Below are 17,135 nucleotides of genomic sequence, written 5' to 3'. Positions count from 1 at the left end.
ATAAGGTACCTTCCCCTGATTTGGGCCAATCCACCCCTCTCACAGCATCTCCCTACACCCTAGTTCACCCTGATCTGAAGGATCCTGTGGCTCTCAAGGCAGGCTGGCCAGAGGTGGGGGGACTGCAGGGGACTGCAATGGGGAAGAGGTAGTGGGAAAGTCCTCTTCTGCAAGCCTCCTTCTACTTGTGGTTCCCAGGATCCAAGCCAGCCTCTTTGGAGCAATCTATACCACCAGCAAAAGTTGGGAGGTTAGATATGAAAAGACAGACACTAATATTTTAGCAGAAAAAAAGGATGTGCAGGAAAAAGGAAGAGGTATTTCTAGTCCCATAATAATATATTCTTGACAGACATTCTTAAAGCTGAGAGCAAGCTGATGTACATGCTTATTTTAGGATGTGGTTGATTTAAAAAAGGGAATTCAGTAATAAGATGTGACATAGAGATGAGACTGATTAAAATGCAAATGGATTTTTCAGGTGGGGCTCACTGCCTCTGTGAGACTTGCCTAGATTGTCTGCTTTCATACTAAAGGGTCTAGATTAATGGTAAAAGACCATCAACTATAAAGAAGGGCATAAAATGGAACTAGAGGCTAAAGCACACTTTATTTTAAAGATATAGTTAGCAGCCAAGTCTTCTTTTTTTACTCTAGAGTAAGTACAGAGGGCCTGATCTGGATTAGGACCCCGATCTATGAGGGGCTTTAACCCTCCTCCCCTGCCACCGCAGCCCCTATCTAGATTGGGCCCCCACACTTGCAATATATATTGCCAAGTAGTGATCCATTTGTTTTAATCAATCACTATTTGGCAATATAAGTTGCAGGCATGGGGGGCCTGATCTGGGTTGGGACCACAGCAGGGGGGAAAGGGTTAAAGGTTCCTGACCTCCTAAGCAAGGTTCATGATCTGTAACAGGGCCCCTGTACTTACATTAGAATAAAAAATAATTCAAAAAAGACAATGTGTGCTAGGTAAGCCACATCCACTGCATTTTTTCCAGGTTTCCAGAATAGCTGTGGTAGCGGCAGTAACATAAGGTATAGCCTCCAGACTTATTGCTTCTGAAGATTCATAATGCTTGGATCAAGAGTATAGCCTATGACAGAGCGGCTTTGCACTGACCGAGCATGTGAGTGAGTCATGCATGCTCCATTTTTCTGTAATGTCCAGTTAGGCTCACATAACTCACATATCTCCTTGGCAGCATGAGCTTCACCCTCATTTGGAAATTATACATCTCATTAAAGGTGACAAGCATTATATATGAGTGTGAACAGAGGACATATAAGTGACTTGCACATTATCTGTTAGTTCTTGTGTATAGGAACTAATGCTGCTCGTAACCTTTTGAATTGTATACAGCGTTACTCCTGCTTAGAGGAGATCCATTAAAATGAATGAGACTTAAGTTAGTCTATTTCATTAATTGACAATACGTTATAATTGAAAGATCAGTGCAATTTTCAAATACACATTACTTCGTAAAAGCATTTCGGGATATTTCACACACACAAAACAGGGAATAAAACAAACTGATTTACAACTCCTTTGGACTTTATTAATATGGAAGAAAGAGGAAATATCAACGGCTATGGATTGGGACAATATTTAGAGATAATGATTGGCAAATGTTTCTTGGCTAAGATACTTGTTAGCTACTGTTTCTTCTGGAACTTTGCAGTGGTCTAAGAGATATTCATAACCCTAAAAGTTCTCAAGAACCAATCAAAACTATTATTGCACCTAGGCCAGCATATTATAAGAAACATCTCTTTCATCTTATGGCCATTACTGACTCCTATGGAGAACGGCTAAGGTCTCAAAGACCATAGCAAATGTGAAACAGGTTTCTGAAAACTGCTATGTGGACCACCCAGGGCCCTCTGCTTATAAGTACTTTAAAAATTCTTTAAAGTTTGCCACATTTTAACAAGATATGTCAGGGCACAAAACCACGCTGCTCTTGCATGAGATGGTTAAGAGCAACGAAAACAGCAAGTGCCCTATCTAAGGTCATGAAATATAAAATCTTGCAACAAAATGATACATTTTGCAACTTTAAAAATTAAGGATTTATAAATGTTACAAAACTTGCTGAAATAGTTTGCTCACGAAGGATGCTTCATACATCCATATGAAGAGGTTTTGTTCACTGCTTCTAGAAAGCATACCCCCATACCCTCCCTATTTGTTTTTACAGAAGCTGTGGGCTGGTAGATATAATCAGGGGGCATTATATTATGAAGCAGAAGTCATCAGTTTTGTCTGAAGGCATAAGCCTTTTGTTCCTGTGTGTAGTGTTGCTGCTTTTAAGAAGCTCTTGACAACTCTTTTTAGCTTAGACCAATAACTGCTTGGGCAATTAACACAAGACTGTACATCCATGCATAGGGATTTTAACGTTGTTAAAAGCATCCTCCACCACACCACACGTGCGCATGCGCACACACATTGAAACCTACTTCTGGTACTCCATGGGGGTAGTACCAGTAGCAGGTTCCAACGTGGAGCAAGGGAACTGCTCTTGAAAATATATATGCAAAGTTCTGACGAGTGCAGATCTTTTTCACTAGACCAAGTATTTTTAAAGTACACAATAACTATATAGGCACATTCCCAAACAAACACTGGGACATATAACAACATGTATCATAATATATAACAACATATAAGTACTTGCATACATATAACTGAGTACAGAATATGGTTTTTAATAGGGGAAAACAGAATAAACAGAGTACAGTATATTTATATATAGATATATACAGGTATATAATGAGGAATTCGCTTTTTGCAGCACTGAAATGCAGATATTTACATACCATTCTACGTCTCCTTGATCCTCATTCCCAACTGTTTCATTCTCTATGGTAACCAAGTTTAAAGACTTGTAACTATATTTGCCCACATTCTTCCCTTCCTACCATTCTCTCTCCTTGCCTTTGTTGCTTTCCCCATTGTTTATTTTAAATTGTAAGTTCTTTGGATAAAGAAACCTGTTTATTTTGCTTATGTACACCAATGGCAACTTACATAGTTACATAGGCAAAATAAACATTATTAAATGTTTACAGCTATTAGTAAATTGTAAAACATATTTCATTTTACAAAATTAATAATGAACAGCAAGAACATAAAAAACAAATTAAAAACAAAATATAACCCCCCAAGTTCAAAACTAGTTTTCAATCATCATATTGCACCTAGATATTAAGGCCTGGTACTCAACATAATTTTCAAGTGTGAGCTTAATCACCAGATTGCCAGTTCTGCTTGTACATCTATACTTTACAAAAGGGATCCCCAATGTGGCGCCTGTGGGTGCCCAACATGGTACCTGCAGGCACCCAAAAATATTTTTTAAATGTTTTTATCCCCCCCCTTTTAAATATACATACATGGATTTGTATGAAGTGCATACAACTTTCTAGCAATTATGCATGGGCTGCAACAAAAGAGGAACAAATATCCAAATAAGTATCCATTTGAAGGTGATATCTATATGCCATCCTTCAAATACTGAAAGTGTCGTAAGGTCCTCAATCCATTGCATTATAGGAGGTGAGTGTTTATCTTTCCAGTGTTGTAATATTAGTCTTTTAGCTGTCAAAAGGGTGCAGAGAATCCATTTACACTGACCATTTGTTAATTTCCCTGAAGCAGGTAAATAATTTAAAAGAGGGTGTAACATCAGTGAATATTAAAGACGGTTCCAGTACAAAATTTATCTGTGTAATAACCTCCTCCCCCAAAGAAGCAACTATTGGACACTGCCAAAACATATGTTTAAAAGAAGCATTAGCTGTATTTCACGGCCAGCAACAAGCTAAATTAGACAATCCCTTATTAAAAACAAGTTGTGGTGTCCAATACACACGAAGCAAATGTTTTTGCTGAATAAGATATAGCCTAAGACCCATGGACATGAAAGGTAGATGCCAAAGTGGCAACCCACTGATTAGGCATTTTGGCCCAAAAGGTTGGGGATCCCTGCCTTACAATATTCCCAATGGCTAAATTAGGACTTAGATTTTGCATTTGCCAGCAGGTGTCTGCCTCTGTATTGCTATCATACAAACAAATCTATTGGCTTAGAAAAATTTAAAATGTAGAGATACTATGCTGAGCTACTTGAGTGCCAGAGAAATTGAAATGTCTTCACTGTATAGCTGTATGACAATGACCAACACGCTTGCTGACAAGTATTAAAAGAACTTTCACTGGCTGCTGTTCATTTCCAAGTCCAATCCAAGGTGCTGGTACTGACCTTGAAGACCCACAATGGTTGGAAAACAACAAATGCCTATGTCTTCATCAATTTGCACAGATTTTAAGGTCATCTGTTGATGTGTTTCCTTATGTCCCCCCATCCCCCCTTATCATTTGAGATGAGGCATGTGGTTACAAGAGACTGAATGTTTTTTGATGCTGACTGTATTTTATATTCTTCCTGAAAATTTTATGTAAACCCACCCTGGGCTCTTTTTTTGTTGAAGGGTGGTATATAAATTCCCAAATAAAATAAAATGAATGAATAATGTAGGCCACATGAGCAATCCTTCACTCATGTGATCTGTTCCTCATGAGAAGAGACTATCAGATCTTATCCCGCTTTATGTCTAAGGAGAGCACGAAAAGACAGTGAGTTGTTCTCTGAACATAAAAATACTAATGAAAAATTTCAAACACTTACTTTCTAAGGAGATACCATCTTTTTGCAGGATAGTACCATATCAGTTTTCATATGGGGAGCTGTTTGAAAGTAATTCTGCCCCATTTCAAATATACCACCTCAAAGAAAAGGCATTAATTTTCTAGCTTTAATGTTGTTTTGTTAAGTTTCAACATGGGTATGAATTCTAAGTGAGGGTGCATTCAAAGAAGTAACATTACAAATAACCATAAGAAAACTGACATTCTGCCCTGTATAAAGACTGTACACCTCAGATTGTATGAATAAATATTAAGGGATAAGAAATAAGAAAATACCTGTTTCAAACTGTTAAGAACATTAGGTATGCTGGCTCAGACCAAAGCCCTATTAGTCCAGCATTTTGTTTGCATAGCGGCCAGCCAGATGCCCAAGGGAAGCCCACAAGCAGGACATGAATGCAACAGCACCCTCCCACTCATATTCCCCAGCAAAAGGTATACAGAGGCATACTGCCTCTCATATTGGTGGTAATTATTACATGGCCATCATGATTAGTAGCCACTGATAGCCTTCTAACAAGGCTAACAACATTGGTAACTGCCCTATAATTCTTAGGCTGAAGTCCTACACCCATGTACCTGGGAGAAAGCCTCATTGCGTTCATTCTGAGTAAGCAAGCATAGGGTTGCGTTGTTAATCTATAATCCATTAATCTATATTAAGTAGGGATAAGGTTAAAAGGTATATTTTTAACACTTTAACCTCTTTGGCAATTGGGGAGTTTGCCTATGGGCATCTAGTCCAGCGTTCTGTTCACAGTGACCAACTGTGGGAGCCTGGGAGCCTCCCAACTGTGGGAGCCTGGACAGGAGTGCATTACTACTCTCTCATTCATGCTCTCCAACAACTGGTATTGAGAGGCACACTATCCCTGCCACCTGAGGTATTATACAGCCATCATGACTAGTAGTCATTTATTTATCCTTCATAAATCTCTCTAATCTCCTGTCTAAGCTATCCAAGTTGGTGGCCATCACCAACATCTTGAGGAAGCAAATTCCATAGTTTAAGTATGCACTGTGTGAAGAATTATGTACTTCTTTTTATCTGTCTCCACTCTACCACCATTCAGCTTCACTGGAAGACCCCAGGTTCTAGGGTTAGGAAGGAGAAAAAAAGAAGCCTAATTTTATACACCTCTGCCATTCTAAATTCATCGGATTGTCACCTCTACCATTCTTAGTTTTCTGTCAGTTCAAAAGGTAAATGTTTCCCTTGCTTACAGACTAAGGATTAGATCAATACATCCTAAAAGCTATTCAGCACCAATGAAGTCTGATCCAGTTAATACATAAGGCTTCTCTGCTTCATAACATCTGTTCTAAGGTTTCCAAGGGGCTCAAACGTGAATAGCTCCCACTGACCCAGTCTAAATTTAGAGATCATGTTTCTGGTCAGTTTTTAATCCTTTTCCCTGTTCCTAAGAATAACTGAATTCCATAAGTATTGACTCAGAGAAATATATAGTGTATTAGGCATTATGGATAATATCAAGTAAATATTTAAATTGCTTAGGGTAAAAACGCCACAACCGATAACATCTAATACTTATACAATTCCCAAAGTTTACTGCCAACATTAACTAAATCATTCAGACAAGTTCACTTGTAGGGAATGTCATCTCAAATTCACAGATAAAGAAAACACAACTAAGGGATGCAGTCATGTCAGCTTATATTTATACCCTTGATACAATTTTTCACACTGCTACATTTTCCATCACAATATAGAACTATTCTTGAAGAAATGGCATTTTAAAATAAAGATGATTTTGAATACTTGGATCATGTAATAAAAACGTGAATGCTGACAAGGCCAATAAAAACTGTGGCTTTAATATAAAATGCTAATTCATTTTCAACAGTGGTATTTAAGGGCTTTTAAAATTGATGTAATGCTGCACATGGAATACACCGCTATCATCTTCAGTTGATTAATTGAACTGATTCAATTTTTGTTTGTTTTTAAAAAATAAACAAAAATAGGTAAAAACCAAATGAATTCTAAATATGTATACAGACCTTGCATCTGGTAACTGTATGGAGCCTGTCCCGGCTGGGGAGTGCTAAAGCTTGCACCATAACTCAGAAAGCCTGTCTGTCCAGGTGACTGTGTTTGTGACAATCCACCTTCTGTCTTGATGCCTGCCCACAATGCACCTAAATCAGTTAGTGATAGCAAAGCTATTTGTTCATATGTAAACATTTAGAGGGCATTAAATAAATTACACAAGTATTCATGCACTACGTATGCAAAAGCATACCAATCCACAATTCAGTTAAGCTGTAGTACCTAAATATAAAATGATATAATCCTAATTGAAATTGTTTTTAAAATTTAAATTCAACATCAACAAACTATACATTCAACCACTGCAATCCTGTGCATGTCTACTCAGAAGCACACCAACTGAGCTAAATGGGGTTGACTCGGGGGTTTTCCACCACACCTTTTTTGCAGTTTGGCAGTATCTGTACCAGGTTTTGTTGCCTGCAGTTTTCCAACCCATGATTCATACCAAGCCCCTTTTTCTCAGAGGATATAGCAGGATTTCACATCCATATGAGAGGGGTGGTCCATTTGTTGCCCTGTCCCTCCCATTGCCCCATCCATTGCTCTGTATTATTATTATTAGTAGTAGTATTACTACTACCACCACCACTACTACTGCTACATTTCTATCCTGCCTTTTTTCCTCTTATAAGGAACCCAAGATGGCTTAAATGGTCCTCCTCCTCTCCATTTTATCCTCACAACAACCCTGTGAGGTAGGTTAGGTTGAGAGTCAGTGACTGGCCCAAAGTCATCCAGTGAGCTTTCATGGCTGAGTGGGGACTAGAAGCTGGATTTTCTGAATCCCAGTCCAACACTCTAACCACTACACCACACTGGCTCTCCTCCCACAGTACTTTTCTCCATTTTAGGCATGCACATTGGTGAGTGTAACTTCCCTGTACACATTGCTTTTCTAAACAATTGTTTTTTTTACTGGAAGTGTGGTATTTCAGAATTCCGTAATTTAAAAATATAGATTGCACAGGTCTTCTGCATCTGTTAACTTCCTGCTTGGTTTCCCAACAAACATGGCTGCTAGAATGGTGGGCAGCTGAGAGCAGGCTGAGCAGATTTCCCTCTCCCTGCTTTGTAAAGAGAAAGCCTCAGTGCCCCCCACATCATAAAACTGTCTCACACAATTTTATTTTTTAAAAATGTATAGCCCTTGCACAAATCTGTTCTTCTTGAATACTATTTATTTATTTATTTTTAATTACAAAGTTGAGCAGGAGATTTCAGTACTGCATTCCAGGAGTAAATCAGCAAAGGAAACAAATCATGAAGTGGCTGCTAATGGCATTTTGAAGAGTTCAAAGGAGATTGCCCCAATTTCCTTTTTAAAGGACTGAGCAGGTTCTCCTCCCCTCGGCAAGCACATAGCTGCTATGTAAAAAGAAAGCATCAGTCCCCCCTGCTCACCCTGCCATCACCACCATCACAAAGCAATGTTCTGTTGTTCTGGAATACCACTAACATACTTTAAAAGAATAAGCACCAAAGCAAACTACAAAGTTTAGCAGGCAATTTCCATACCGGTTCTAAACACATTGCGTTCTGGGAGTAAAGCAGCAAAAGAAGCAATTAATTAAGTAGCTGCTAATGCTGTTTTGAAGAGCTGGAAGGAGCTGCAGGGTATAGCTCTATAACAGGAAATACACAAGAAGCAGTCAGAGTAGGAGGGGCGTCTCCAACATGTCATCAACCTTCCCCAGGGACAGCTCATCCCTTCCTGCTTTCATTCCACATTTTCCTGTCCTCACCATCAAAGAAAATGTGCAGCTGTTCTACTCTTTCCCTCCTTAACAGATTTTCTGCATCAGGAGAATTGCTGGGAAAACACCAGCAGATTACAAAAGCACGACATAGTCATCTGGATCACCCGTGAAATATGAGTGAATGAGCCATGATGATTCCTTAATAAATCCTTGTCTGCAAAAGCCCTCTGAGGGAAGTGTGCATAGGATTGCACCTTTGGCATACTTACCAGGGAGTAGTTCATTGAACTCAGTGGGGCTTACATCTGAATAAGCATGTGCAGAATTGGACTGGTACATACATATTTTTAGAAATTATGATGATGATGAACTATTTAATATTGTTACCCTGCTTTTCTGCTTATGGAAGGCAAAATACGGCGGCTTACAATACAGAATACAATACAGTTAAAAACAAATCAATATCAAAACAAAAAGCACACATTTAAAAACAATAGAATAAAAAAGCAGTCCAAGTCAAAAAGACTTAACACAACAGCAGAAAAAGCCTGCCAAAATTAAATGTTTTTCAACCTCTGTCTTGAAAAACTGCAAAAAAGGGAGCCCAATGAATCTCTGTTGGGAGGATATTTCAAAGCTGCAGGCCTACCAATCAGAAGGCCCTGTCTCTTGTGCTCCCTTGCCTTGCAGCCTGGGATGATAGCACAGACAGCAGGGCCTCCACTGACGCAGATCTTAGAGCCCGGTCAGGTCTATATGGGAACATGGTTGGCAGCAGGAAGTAACAGCAACAAAGCACAGTTTTAGCTTGAAATTATGAGTTATACATTTCCAAAGCTCTAACATAAAAACACATTTGTTACTTCATTTTATTTATTTTTCTGTTCATTCAGGAAGACAATAGGCCATTCACTTCATTAATAATATATTTTTAGAACTTTTAATAAGTGCTCTATTATTAGATAAAATCTAATCTGGGAAAAATCTCCAGATGAAATTTCATATTTAGAAAGTCAAGAATATCAGTGAAAATTTGGTCAAGCTCATTGGATTCCAGCTGCTTGCCTTTGCTGGAACAGTCCAGCAACATTCCTCTTGGTAGTTACATAACCAACTGAAATCTATAGAAAAAAGCCATCCCTCAAATGTCAACTCACAGTGGCTCCTCTCCATATGGTTTGCCTTCATACCACCACAAGCTACTTCTAGAAATGTTTGAGGTGAAATGAAGCCAAACAATTCCGTTGGGATCCATCTATGTGGTGACCATGATGGCTTTTGCCTTAAATTCCTCTCTGAATAGAATTGTTACATTTCCAAATCTTACTTAAACTTTACAATTTTATAACTTAAGTTTTTATATAAATGCAAATATAAGTTATAAGTTTGTAACTTAAACTGTCATAATTTGTAATAGAAAGCAATCTAATTCAACTTTTTAATTAGTTGGCCTACAAGCTTTACAGTGCAATCCTCTGCATGTCTATTTAGAAGTAACTCCCACTTAGTTCAATGGGGCTTGCTCACAAGTAAGTGGATATAGGATTGCATTAATCTGTTTAATTGGTAAATTATTCAACTAAGGGAACAATGCTATGGCCCCTAATCAGTGTCTGAGTGGCCATAGGATAGTTCGAATTCCCTGATCCAAGATCATAAACAGAACTCCAACTGCGGAGTGGGGAATTGGAGATCCGACCCCCCCCCTCCCCCTCGCAGCCAGCACAGAAAGAACCACGCCAGCTGGCCTCCAAGGTTGGGAACTTCAACCTTGGAGAAGGGAAAAAGGGGGCGTTTTGGTGGGCAGAAGGGGAGGAGACTGGAGAAGCCAGGATATGAGCTGATTGGGGCCTCTCCAGCTACCTTCCCTCCCCCTCCAAACTGTCCCAGCTAGATGGGCAAAAAAGCCCATCTAGAGAAGAATGCAAGGCGGGAGGACGGGGTGGCGAAGATCACCTCTGCCATTCCTCCTGTCCTGCATAGGATGCTTATAAGCCTCTGAGTTCAGGGGCTTATGATCATCGAGGATGCAGCCCATAGGAATGCAGCCTAAAACTTTAATTGATCAATTGCTCTGGGCCAATGTGCACATGCACAGGCTTAGTACAGCAAGCATTGCTCATAATCCAGTAGTTTGATATTGGTCCTAGACATTTCAGATTGAAAGAAATTCTCTTTTTAATGATTGACTGGGCTTAGTGGCATTTATCCCGTATTAACAGAAAATTAATTTTGCCTGATAATCAATACATGTTTAAAACTGGGGAAATCTCTTCAGATATCTCTTCAGATTCTGGAGTAACATTTAAATATGGTATACTCTTTTTTAAAATTTACTAGAAACAAGGATCAGACAAAATTCAAATTGCAAACTAGAAAACAACTTTCACCATTGTTAAAGGAACAACTTCCTTTGTAAATAAATCCTAGAGATGCAGTCCAAAGAAAGTAACATGTATTTAGCTAGATAAATAGACAGTCAGAACTTTGGGGTTCTATTATTTCCAATTATGAGGGACTAGAAGAAAAAAAACTCTGTCTTCCAGCAAGGCAAGCCCACCATATGGAAGCCACTTAGAACTGCCTCTAGTGAGTCTTCATGTATTCCACCTTGCCATGCGGATTGGACCCTTCCCATGTGGTTTGCCTCCACACTACCATAAGCCACTGCTAGAAATGTCTGATAGTGACATGACAGCAAACTAAGTGTTGTGGTAACTAGGCATACAAAAGAAACTCACCATGTGGATCATGAAGAGACAGTTGTAGGTATGCCAGTGCCGCATACAGACCATGTATTATCCTGTAAGCGGCTTCCTCTTTGCAATATTCTCACAGTTTCTCCACTGCTAATCATCCCTTCCCAAGGGTGCATTGAACGAGGGAAGCAGGCGTCATGGTAATATTACATGCAGCTGCAGTGTAAAATTTCATTTGGCCCTAGAACAGCCTCCACGTGGTGGCTATATTGTGAAAGACTATCCTAATTATTTTACTCGCTTCTCTAAGTTAAGAGGAAGAAACCATAAATGGCATTATGGGAACCTTTGTGATGGTAATGATGGGAATTATGTGGATATATGAATAATTGTTAAAACGTATCAATATATGTTTAACCTAATACAAATAATCAAACGCCAATAGTAAATCTGTCAGAGGAACACTGGCTGAAAGCCACAGTGCAAAGCAAAAATTGTCATTTTTAAATCCTTTCTAGCAGCTTTGTAGAACCATCAGAGCCAAGAAAGTCTTAGTAACCAGCTGTCAGTGGCAATCATCTCCACTAACCTTCCCCATTCCCTTACAAACATTACTATATCATAATGGGGGAATGGACAAACTGAGAGCCTTTGCTAGAGTGCTTCATAAAATGCTTAGTTTCTACAGATTAATATGTGTTTAATGAAAATTTCAGTTCTGGCTTGTGGTTACAGCTAGCTTGTGATATATCATAGGATAATATAGGGCCTTTCTGTTCACCCAGGCTTTTTAAATAACTCATCCAGTCTGGGCATCTCAGTTTAAAAGTCGGTGGACCAATTCGCACAACAAGACAGCCCATCGTGGGTTAATTTACCCATGAGGAGCTGTGGCGCTTGCCGGCTGCCATTATGAATATGCAAGCCCCGACCAGGGTTGCTGTCGCTTGTCGTGTCATCTGAACCTGGGAGGCAGGGGTTATTTGAGGGTTAAAAACCCTTGCATAACCCTAAAACAGACCTTGGGTTATGCAAGGGTTGTTTAACCCTCAGTCCCCACTGCCCAGGTTCAGAGGACATGACAAGCCCGCAGGGGCTTGCATATTCAGAATGGTAGACGGCATGTGCTGTGGCACCCTGAGAGTTAATTCACCCATGGTGGGCTGTCATGTCATCCAAACCAGGTCACTCTGTTTAATCTTGGGGATGCTGTGTTTCGTTTCTTGTTGCATTTTATGCTTCTTTGGATTTTACAGTTTTATGTTCTATTATGTATCTAAACTGTTTTATGTTTATTTACTGTAAGCTACCCACAGAACTTTAGATTATGGGTCAGCATGCAAATGTTGCAAATGAATATGTAAATATATATAAAATGAATGGAGGTGTATCGATTTTTTAAAATTTGCATTACAGAAAAAAACCACAATGAAAAAAATACAAACACAGAATAACATACCATATTCCAAACAACAACAACATTCTATTAACACTATAAAACAAGAACAGATCATATATCACAAAAATGAATCAAATAACCAAACCATCTCTTTAGATCATCTCTCCTATTCCAAAACTTTAAGAATAAATTTCAATTATCAAAAGAGCAGAAACGTGGTTTTTTTAAAAAAAAATTATTCTTAAATCCTCTTTCAATTCCAACACTAGAGGGATAAACCTCAAATGGCTGAAATCTTAATTTTTGCTCTCTCACAAAATTAATATAATAAACTCAAGAGTGTAATAGGGTTGTTTTGTTAAAAGGAATCTTGGAACAGGTCTTTAAACATAAAGAAACAGGCTTGCAAGTTGCAACTGCTAATTTTCTTCCATTGGATCCTCACGGCACTTTTAGGGCACTTTTGAAATATAGCACTCTTTGTTATGGATACCAGCAAAATCGAGAAACCTTAATCAATTAATCACCTTAGTTTAAGTCAATTAGAGCGCAATTCTATGCATGTTTAGACAGAAAAAGTCTTACAACTCCCAGCAGGCCCCAGCCAGCCATGCTAGCTGGGGCATGCTGGGAGTTGTAGGACCTTTTTTTCTGTCTAAACATGCATAGGATTGCACCCTTAATTGATCAATTACCCAGTTGAGGCTGTAATCTTACACACACACACACACACACACACACACACACTTACACACTTACTAGGGCAGCCTTTCCAAATCTGGTGCCTTCCAGGTATGCTGGGTTACAACTCTCAGCATTCCTGACCACTGGCCATGCTGGCTGGGGCTGATGAGAGACGGAATACAAAACATCTGGAGGGCACCCGGTTGGTGAAGTCTGTACTAGGGACTAAGCCCCAGTGTACATAATTCCTTGGTATAGGGAGACAGGATTATACAAGACTAGTGTTAATGTCAATTGTGTAGGCTACATCTCAGCCTCCAGGCCTGTTTCAAAGCGCTAGTATTAAAGACATTCATGGCCTCAGTCCTGCATATCTCAGTGATACCCTGGCCTTTGCCCCACGCCTGTTGACAGTGGCTGGGGAACCCAGCTTAGAAATCCCTTTGGTAAGAGAAGTGAGGTTAACCATGGAGAAAAACGAAGTGTTTAGGACAGTAGCCTTGAACTATGCAACATTGCTTCCTATTGGGATGTGCCAGTGTTTCTCATTTAACTTTGCGGGGGGTATAAACACTTTTTATGTGGGTCAGCCCTTCAGGATATATTGTTATGGAATTTTTTGACCGATGTTTCAATTGCTGAACGTTACTGTTTGTTCTATTGAGTGTTACTTCAAAGAAAATTATGGGGTTATTTTTATGGGGTATGTTTAAATATCTCCCACTGAAATCAATGGGGCTTCAAACTTTTATCTATTTATTTAATTTGTACCCTACCGTTCTACAAAAAAATGCCACTCAAGGCTGTTTAGTCTACCTGTTTAGTAAAAGTGCATTGATCTTTCTACACAAGTCATAGACATAGGACTGACTGGTCATACTTAGAGCAGACCTATGGAAATCACAGTGATTTAAGTTTGTCATGACTATTTTAAGTGCCACTGATTTCAATGGGTCTACTTCAAGTATGACAAAGTCTGGATCCAGCCCAAAGTTTGGTCAATCTTGTCATGGAACATTCAGTACCTAGAACACCGACCTGTACACATAGTAAGAAAGGAGAGATGTAGGTATGTAAAACAAAGATGAGACACTGTTAAATACTCAGGAGCACCATTCCAAAATCTTCGAACAATGCTCTACTGCTTTTCAGACCTTGGCTGTCTTCTAAAATTTAATGATACCTGTATCATGGAATTTACTGAGATGTGCTTTAGTGCTTAAACAATGCTATTAAAATGAAATTCTCTGTCACTATTTAATACTGCAATCAGCAGAGAAGCAACTTCACAGTCCAATAAACAACTGTCACCACCTCTCCCGCAACTCTACTTACCATATGATGGGATTCCATAGGGCTGACCGGGCTGTGGGTATGTTGAATAAGCAGTAGCTTGTTGCATCCCTGTGGTAAACTGAGTCTGTCCATATGCAGCCATAGTTTGTGAAGAAGGAGTAGGAAGGATATGTGGGTACGGTCTGCTATTTGTTGCAAAATGACAGAAAATAAGAAAGCATTTATTTACATTAGATAAAAACATGCAAACATTTCGATTGAGCTGCATGACAGAATTTAAAGTTGTTGGCCACCATGCAAAACAAATTAATTAATTAATTAAACCCTGTTCTATGTCTAAATATACATTTTTACTTATTTTAAAATTCAGTCTCTCTCAAGGGTAAACTGATTTCGGTTATGATCTAGCAGATGAATTCAATTGTAACTATAAATGAGGTTTAGCTCAACTTCTTTCCTTTTTAAAGAAACAGACATCTTACTTGGAGGGGTATATCTGTGGCGGGGAGAACGGGTGAGTTTGTCTTGGGCTGAAGCCACTGCTTCCAACTGCTGTATGGAAGAGAAAGTGGAAGTGTAAACACACACGCACATGCACACATCTAACCTAAATATTATTTTTGTTACAGGAACTTTAGACATTTAACAAAGTTTAATTAAATTAAAATAGTGCCAAGTAATACTTTACTAGATCCAAGCTATAGCACAACAGTTCTCAGTATCTTCATTACAAATCAAGCTTTTTCAATTGCTCCTTAAAGTACCATTCATAACATATGTCAAACGTTAGAACCTTTTTAACACCCCTGTCATACTCTGCTTTATTTAATTAATGTCCAAGCTCTCATTTGTCACAAGTCTGCCTTCCCCCAAAATGCATGAGAGACTATATGAATGGTTCTCAAATGTAGAATGTTAGCATTTTTATACAGGGTCAATATTTCAATCAGAATCTGATTATCTTCAGGAACCAACAAGGCTTCTTCCTTCCTTGTCCCCTCCGAGGGAGTACAGCTACAATCAAACAGCTATTTAGACACATGGTAGTAAGGAGTGGTACACATGCATGTAAGTGAGTGATTCCTCTCCAGTGTTTTATGGCTTATGCCTTTAATGAGACTATGAACCAGTTTGTATCCAATGAACAGCCGCAGTTTGTTAACAATGGGTTGCTTTTAATTATTTATTTTATTATTATTATTTTTTTGGCCATTTTTCAGGGCAAGAGTTTGGGAGCAGAAGCAAATGACCATGCTCCCAACTGCTCACCAAACTTCTGCTGCAGTGAGTTGTTCTCCGTGACGTGTGAACCTAGAACTCTGAGTTGCTGAAGGAGAAATGACCCAGAGTTTTAACCCAAGAACAACAGAAATGGATGCAGAGGAAGTGGGTTATGAGCAAGGACTCTCACTCACTCCTGCATGCTCCTGAACAAGCCATGCTTTGTTAACCATGGGTTGTTCCTTGCATGTGAATCAGGAAGCTGATTCTATGTCACTTAGGAAGCTACTTTATTCCAAGACAAACGGTTGGCCCATCTAGCTCAGTATTATCTACACCAGGGGTGGGGAATCCTTTTCAGCTGAGGGCTACATTCATTTGTGCATAATCTTCCGGGACCACATACCAGTGGTGAATGTGGCCAAAGCCAAAAGTGAGCAGAACTACAACAAAATATTGCTTATTTTTGCAATGTTCATATTGACAATTGCTGAAAGAGTGGAGAAAATGACTAAATCTGATAGGGGACAGGAATGATAATGAGCGATTACAAATGGAGAAAATGAATTTGGAAGTGGATGTAGCAATATTATCTAGCCCCCCGTCTCTGTTTTCCCTTTACACATGCTCTTTCTCTTACTCCACTTCTCTCTCAGAGCTGCAGAGGGGCAGAAATGAGCTGGTGATGCAGGAAGAGATTGCTCCCTTCCTGCATTGCCATCTTGCTGTGGAAGAGTGGATGTAGAGTTGGTGAGCTGGACAGAGAGGCCTGGTGGGACAGATCTAGCCTGCAGGACAGATGTTTCTAACTGGTGGTGATCTACACTGACAGGCAGTGGCTTTCCAGCATTTCAGATGGGTATTTCCAAGCCCTCCCTAGAAATGCCAGGGACCAAACATGGGTCCTTCTGAATTCAAAACACGTGTTCTATCATCATGATACAGGAAGACATGCAGAGTACTACAGAACTGAAAGTCGCCTCCCTTAGAAGAATTTGTTTCTGGATATTTTGAGCTAGAAACTTAAACAAATGGCAGTGTACCAAAATTCAGATTGTAACGCTAAATGCAGACATGATGCCTCTAAAACACTGAAGCTACTTTAGAAGCACCCTCACTGTGTTCAGTTCAGCCATATCTTTCCTCTCCTGGATTGACCTCTGAAAAAAAAGCATAAGTTTGCAGCAGAAGCTACCTATAGATGGTGGTGATTGTGCTGTCTATTTCAAAATAGACTTGGCAGTTGATAGGCAGCAACAGCTGCCGATAAGGATAATGCACACATGAAAATCTACAGAATGTACTGTACTCAGAAACATTTTTGTTAATTTAATATCTAAAACAT

The 17,135-nt window shown here is 39.3% G+C and overlaps 1 protein-coding gene across 3 annotated transcripts in view; it reads right to left on the bottom strand.

Annotated features, from left to right (window-relative positions):
- EYA1 (EYA transcriptional coactivator and phosphatase 1) overlaps nucleotides 1–17,135 on the bottom strand; it is a 152,654-nt gene that overhangs the window by 107,787 nt on the left and 27,732 nt on the right. The window contains exons 5-7 of one of the 3 annotated variants that reach the window (XM_084848043.1): nucleotides 15,052–15,121; nucleotides 14,609–14,754; nucleotides 6,743–6,880 (exon numbers count right to left, since the gene is read on the bottom strand). In XM_084848043.1, the coding sequence (XP_084704169.1) occupies nucleotides 6,743–6,880; nucleotides 14,609–14,754; nucleotides 15,052–15,121 (354 nt within the window). The remainder of the gene's footprint in view (nucleotides 1–6,742; nucleotides 6,881–14,608; nucleotides 14,755–15,051; nucleotides 15,122–17,135) is intronic. The other 2 variants (XM_084848045.1, XM_084848044.1) reach the window with 2 other exon arrangements.

This window comes from Heloderma suspectum, chromosome 4 (genome assembly GCF_057233095.1).
Source record: "Heloderma suspectum isolate Gila_16-S chromosome 4, 16-S_ref, whole genome shotgun sequence".
In the NCBI taxonomy this organism is placed as follows: domain Eukaryota; kingdom Metazoa; phylum Chordata; class Lepidosauria; order Squamata; family Helodermatidae; genus Heloderma; species Heloderma suspectum.
The sequence above is the reverse complement of the archived record's forward strand: the minus strand, read 5'-3'. Positions and strand labels throughout refer to the sequence as shown.